The following is a 3,911-nucleotide window of genomic DNA, read 5'->3' as shown; positions in this document are numbered from 1 at the left end:
CGAATATTCAGAAACCTGTTCTTGTGATTTATTTATTTGTTTGGAACCGATTTTCTCAGAGCGAGAGAGCATCGATTATGGAAAGAGCGAAAATGGTAACAAAGCGCAGCATCCATTCTCTCACTTTCTTTGATCAGGTCATTCGCCAGCGCTGATTGGCCGGATGGCACGTGCGTTCCCTGAAGAAGCGAACACTGAGCCAGAAATTGCGTACGAATTTCATAAGAGAACGCTTGTGAATTGATTTTTTGACTGGTTTTCTCTCTTTCATAAGACTCTTATGAAACACAAAACGTCCGATATTCACAAGAAATTCTTGTCGTTATCATTAGAGATCTTATGAATATCTTTATTTTCCTAAATTCAAAGAGCGATTCTCTAAATACATAATGGTCCTAAAGAATTCCATAATTGATATCTATGATCCTTCATACGAGTATCTTATGATATTATACCTATTTGTATTATGAACGCAATGATCGATGGAAGTTCACAAGTTTTTCTTATGAGTCTCATTAGATGCTTCTTATGTCTTTATTCCAAAAGAATTTCGTATGAAATTCTTACGTGGTTTTTGATAGGAAGTCGACTGTTTTTCACAAGTGTTACTAATCATTGTCATACGCGCGCTTATGAATCTCAATCGTGAATATTTTGTTATTAGCATCTTTCCACGTAATTCATAAGATTTTCGTATGAAATTGTTAAGAAAATCGTACTCCATTAGATTGTCTTATGAATGCCAATGATCAATGCGTTTGATATCCAAAAAGAGTTTCTTATGGAATTATATCTGTCTATGTAATGAGTGTTATTTCATAAGTCTGTTGTGGAATAATATAAGATTCTCGAATGAAGAACAAAATACTTCTTATGTCGTTATTCCATAAGAAATTCTTATGTACCTCATACGTTCCGTTTCCTCAGTGAACAATTTCGAGGAGAAATGCTGAGAGAAGAGAATTCTTGAGGGGAACGATAACCGGATTCCGTTTTCAGGTTGTTCCAGCTGTCTCTGATTGCCGGTATAAAATTATCCCTACCGGCAGGGATGTGATTTAGTTTTGATTTACTTCTGCTCCGGTGAAGACGTTCCACCAAGTGTTCTACCCAGTGACTAACCATGGCCGAGGAGCTTATTTACCGCCAGTACTTCTACAACTTCCACCAACATCAGCAACAGTACTACCAACATCCGCAATCGATGGATCTTACGCCTCCTTCAAGCAGTCCGGAGTTCATCCCGTCAACACTGAGCTTCCTCCCGGAGTCCTTCGAGCTGTCCCAGTACAACAGTGACACCGAATGGATGACGGCCAGCCCAGGAAGCAGCGGATCTCCCAGCCCTTCGATCGACTGCAACCTTACCGGCCAGATCCTCACTTCTTCCTCGAAACCTGCTTCGACTCGTCCGATTTCCAACTCCGCCAAAGTTCTGAGTAAGATCGAGCAGCTGTTCGACGATAGCAGCGCCTCGGATAGTGATCTGCTTGCCAACAGTGACATCCCGACGAAGATCAAGATCAGGCGTGGAACGGTGATCCCTACGGTGATCAAGCGGAAGCGACGCCTGGCGGCCAATGCCCGTGAACGGAAGCGCATGCGAGGGTTGAACGAGGCGTTCGATCGCCTGAGGCAGCATCTTCCGGCTGGTGGAGACGATCGGCAGCTGTCCAAGCACGAAACCCTACAAATGGCGCAGACCTACATTACGGCGCTGTGCGACTTGCTGGTTTGAAGGGTTAAAAGTGGAAGCGCAGGAAGTGGATTCGTTACAGTTAGGCCATATGTAGGAAGTGAATCAAGTCATTAAGTTAATTTTGTACGTAGTCTACAGAGTTATTGTTAGGGAAAATGTCAGTATTATTGAGATTATATGTTTAAAATGTATGTAAATTTTAACTTAATTCGATAAAACGAAAAGCAATAAATCAAACAAATGAGGTTTTTTAAGTATGTTAAATGGGACATTTTTGAAGTTTTCTGATGACACTATCCTTTTCCAATATGAAATAAAAATCAATCCACAGTAATTGAGGAAAAACTGGAACAACGAAATTTGTAATATTTTTAGCTGGTGTCCGGCCATTTGGCCGAATGCCGTTTGGCCGAATCATGAACAAAAAAATCAAATTGCTACAACGCTATGTTTAGGATTCATAAGTGTGACCCAATAACTGATAAGCTAATTAATTTGTTGATTTTTATGATGTGACGGGACGTCATGTTTGTCGCTATATAAGAGCTCCAAGAGAATGATAACATCGACCCTTTTATTCAGGACGAAGTTGTGAACTCCACACTTCACGTTAAGACTCTGAGGTGATGATTGATTCGCCACTGGATTACCAATGGTGTAATAAGGTCTCAAGTGTTTTTAATGATTTCATCAGAAATTTTTCCTTCCATTAAAACATAGGCTTTTCTTTCTAGTTATACTGGTTCCATTACTATCGGCAATGATTGACCTTATATTTTAATTGGGTATTTTCCTTCTTTAAATCATCGGCAATTCTTTGTTGTTGTACTGGTGAAATAAATAATTATATGCATTGCACTTGTTTTAATGTTCATAAGAGATTTATCCTTCTTTTGTTCATAGGCTGTTCTTTCAAGAGGCAAATATTTTTCATAATTAAATTAATTAAAGCTTAAAATACGTTCATTTCAAAACATATTTTTTTAGCTCAAGGGTTAACTTAAACACTCCGAAAAAATCATGCGATGTTACGTCTTCTGGATGCACATAAAAGAAGCGAGCCAAATGACGTGAATTTGTGTCTCATATTAAATACGATGGTGTCTGATTCGGGAAATGTCAATCATAGCGGCATCGTTTTCATGTCCTTCATCATGTAAAATTACATTTTTCTTTCAATACATCTTTCAGAACCCATTTTTACGTCATTTCATCACTTACATAATGTGCCATTCAGTCATAATGTGAATTACGTCCGGAGAGATTGTCATTATTTTTAAGAGTGTAGATGAGATGTCATTCTCCTCCAAGATTAAAATTACAACTTGGGAACTGAACACTGCACCGTTTCTTGAATATAGCAATAAACGACTCGGTGAACACTTACGTCAAAGAAGTACACTGTTTCTCCGTTGTGAAAAGAAGAAGCCAAGACTTGTTGATGTCAGAACTATGACATATATTACTTAGTACGATTCGAGGGATCGAAGCAAGCCGATCCAGCAGAAGGACGAATAAGTTTTAAACTGTTTCAGTTGCTGTCAAAAGTTAACTACAAACGCGATGCCAAAACATCTGCTGGTGGCTATTACGACTAGCATAGCATTGAACAACTGCTTACATTTAGGATGTTCTTCTTTCAGCTCTGACTGTTTCTTCAACTAACACTTAAAAGCTTATGTATATCAATGATGATATTTCCTATTTTTATGAATAAGCTAAATAAGTTCTTTGAAATTCATAATAAATCCATGCTAACTGTGGTTCACTTTTATTTTCAATTTCGGCCAAACGGCATTCGGCCAAATGGCGTTCGGCCAAATGGCGTTCGGCCAAATGGCGTTCGGCCAAACGGCATTCGGCCTAATGACCCGGAACCTTTTTAGCTAATGGCATACCACATACCAGTAATAACCATGCACCTGAAAAAGGAATTAAACGTATATTTGAGAAATTACTGTTCAGAATGAGACATCAAAATATTTTTTTCTTAGATCGTAGTACGCGGAATCGCTCAAGAAATGCGGAAATTTTCTATAGCCATACTTTATTCAGCTCGAGAAAAGTAAAGAAATTTCTTGATTGAATGGGTCAATACATTTCCTTCAGAGAGCCCCATTTGAAATTACATTTCTTCTCAACTTCGTACTGCGATCAAAGAAATGTGATTTTTTTGACCGTTTCTGGGAAGAAATTTTCCACGCATCGAGAT

The 3,911-nt window shown here is 38.6% G+C and overlaps 1 protein-coding gene across 1 annotated transcript; it reads left to right on the top strand.

Annotated features, from left to right (window-relative positions):
- Positions 1–1,073: 1,073 nt before the first annotated feature.
- On the top strand, positions 1,074–1,931 carry LOC5565137 (protein atonal). Its single transcript, XM_001649467.2, has one exon. The coding sequence runs from the start codon at positions 1,124–1,126 to the stop codon at positions 1,736–1,738; it is 615 nt and encodes a 204-aa protein (XP_001649517.2). The 5' UTR covers positions 1,074–1,123; the 3' UTR covers positions 1,739–1,931.
- The last annotated feature ends 1,980 nt before the right edge of the window (positions 1,932–3,911 follow it).

The sequence above is a fragment of the Aedes aegypti genome, chromosome 1 (assembly GCF_002204515.2).
Source record: "Aedes aegypti strain LVP_AGWG chromosome 1, AaegL5.0 Primary Assembly, whole genome shotgun sequence".
Taxonomy (NCBI): Eukaryota; Metazoa; Arthropoda; class Insecta; order Diptera; family Culicidae; genus Aedes; species Aedes aegypti.
Note: the sequence above shows the minus strand (reverse complement) of the source record. Positions and strands in the feature narration are given on the sequence as shown.

Coding starts and splice junctions, on each gene's coding strand:
- LOC5565137 (XM_001649467.2), top strand. CDS start 1,124: ATGGCCGAGGAGCTTATTTACCGCCAGTACTTCTACAACTTCCACCAA.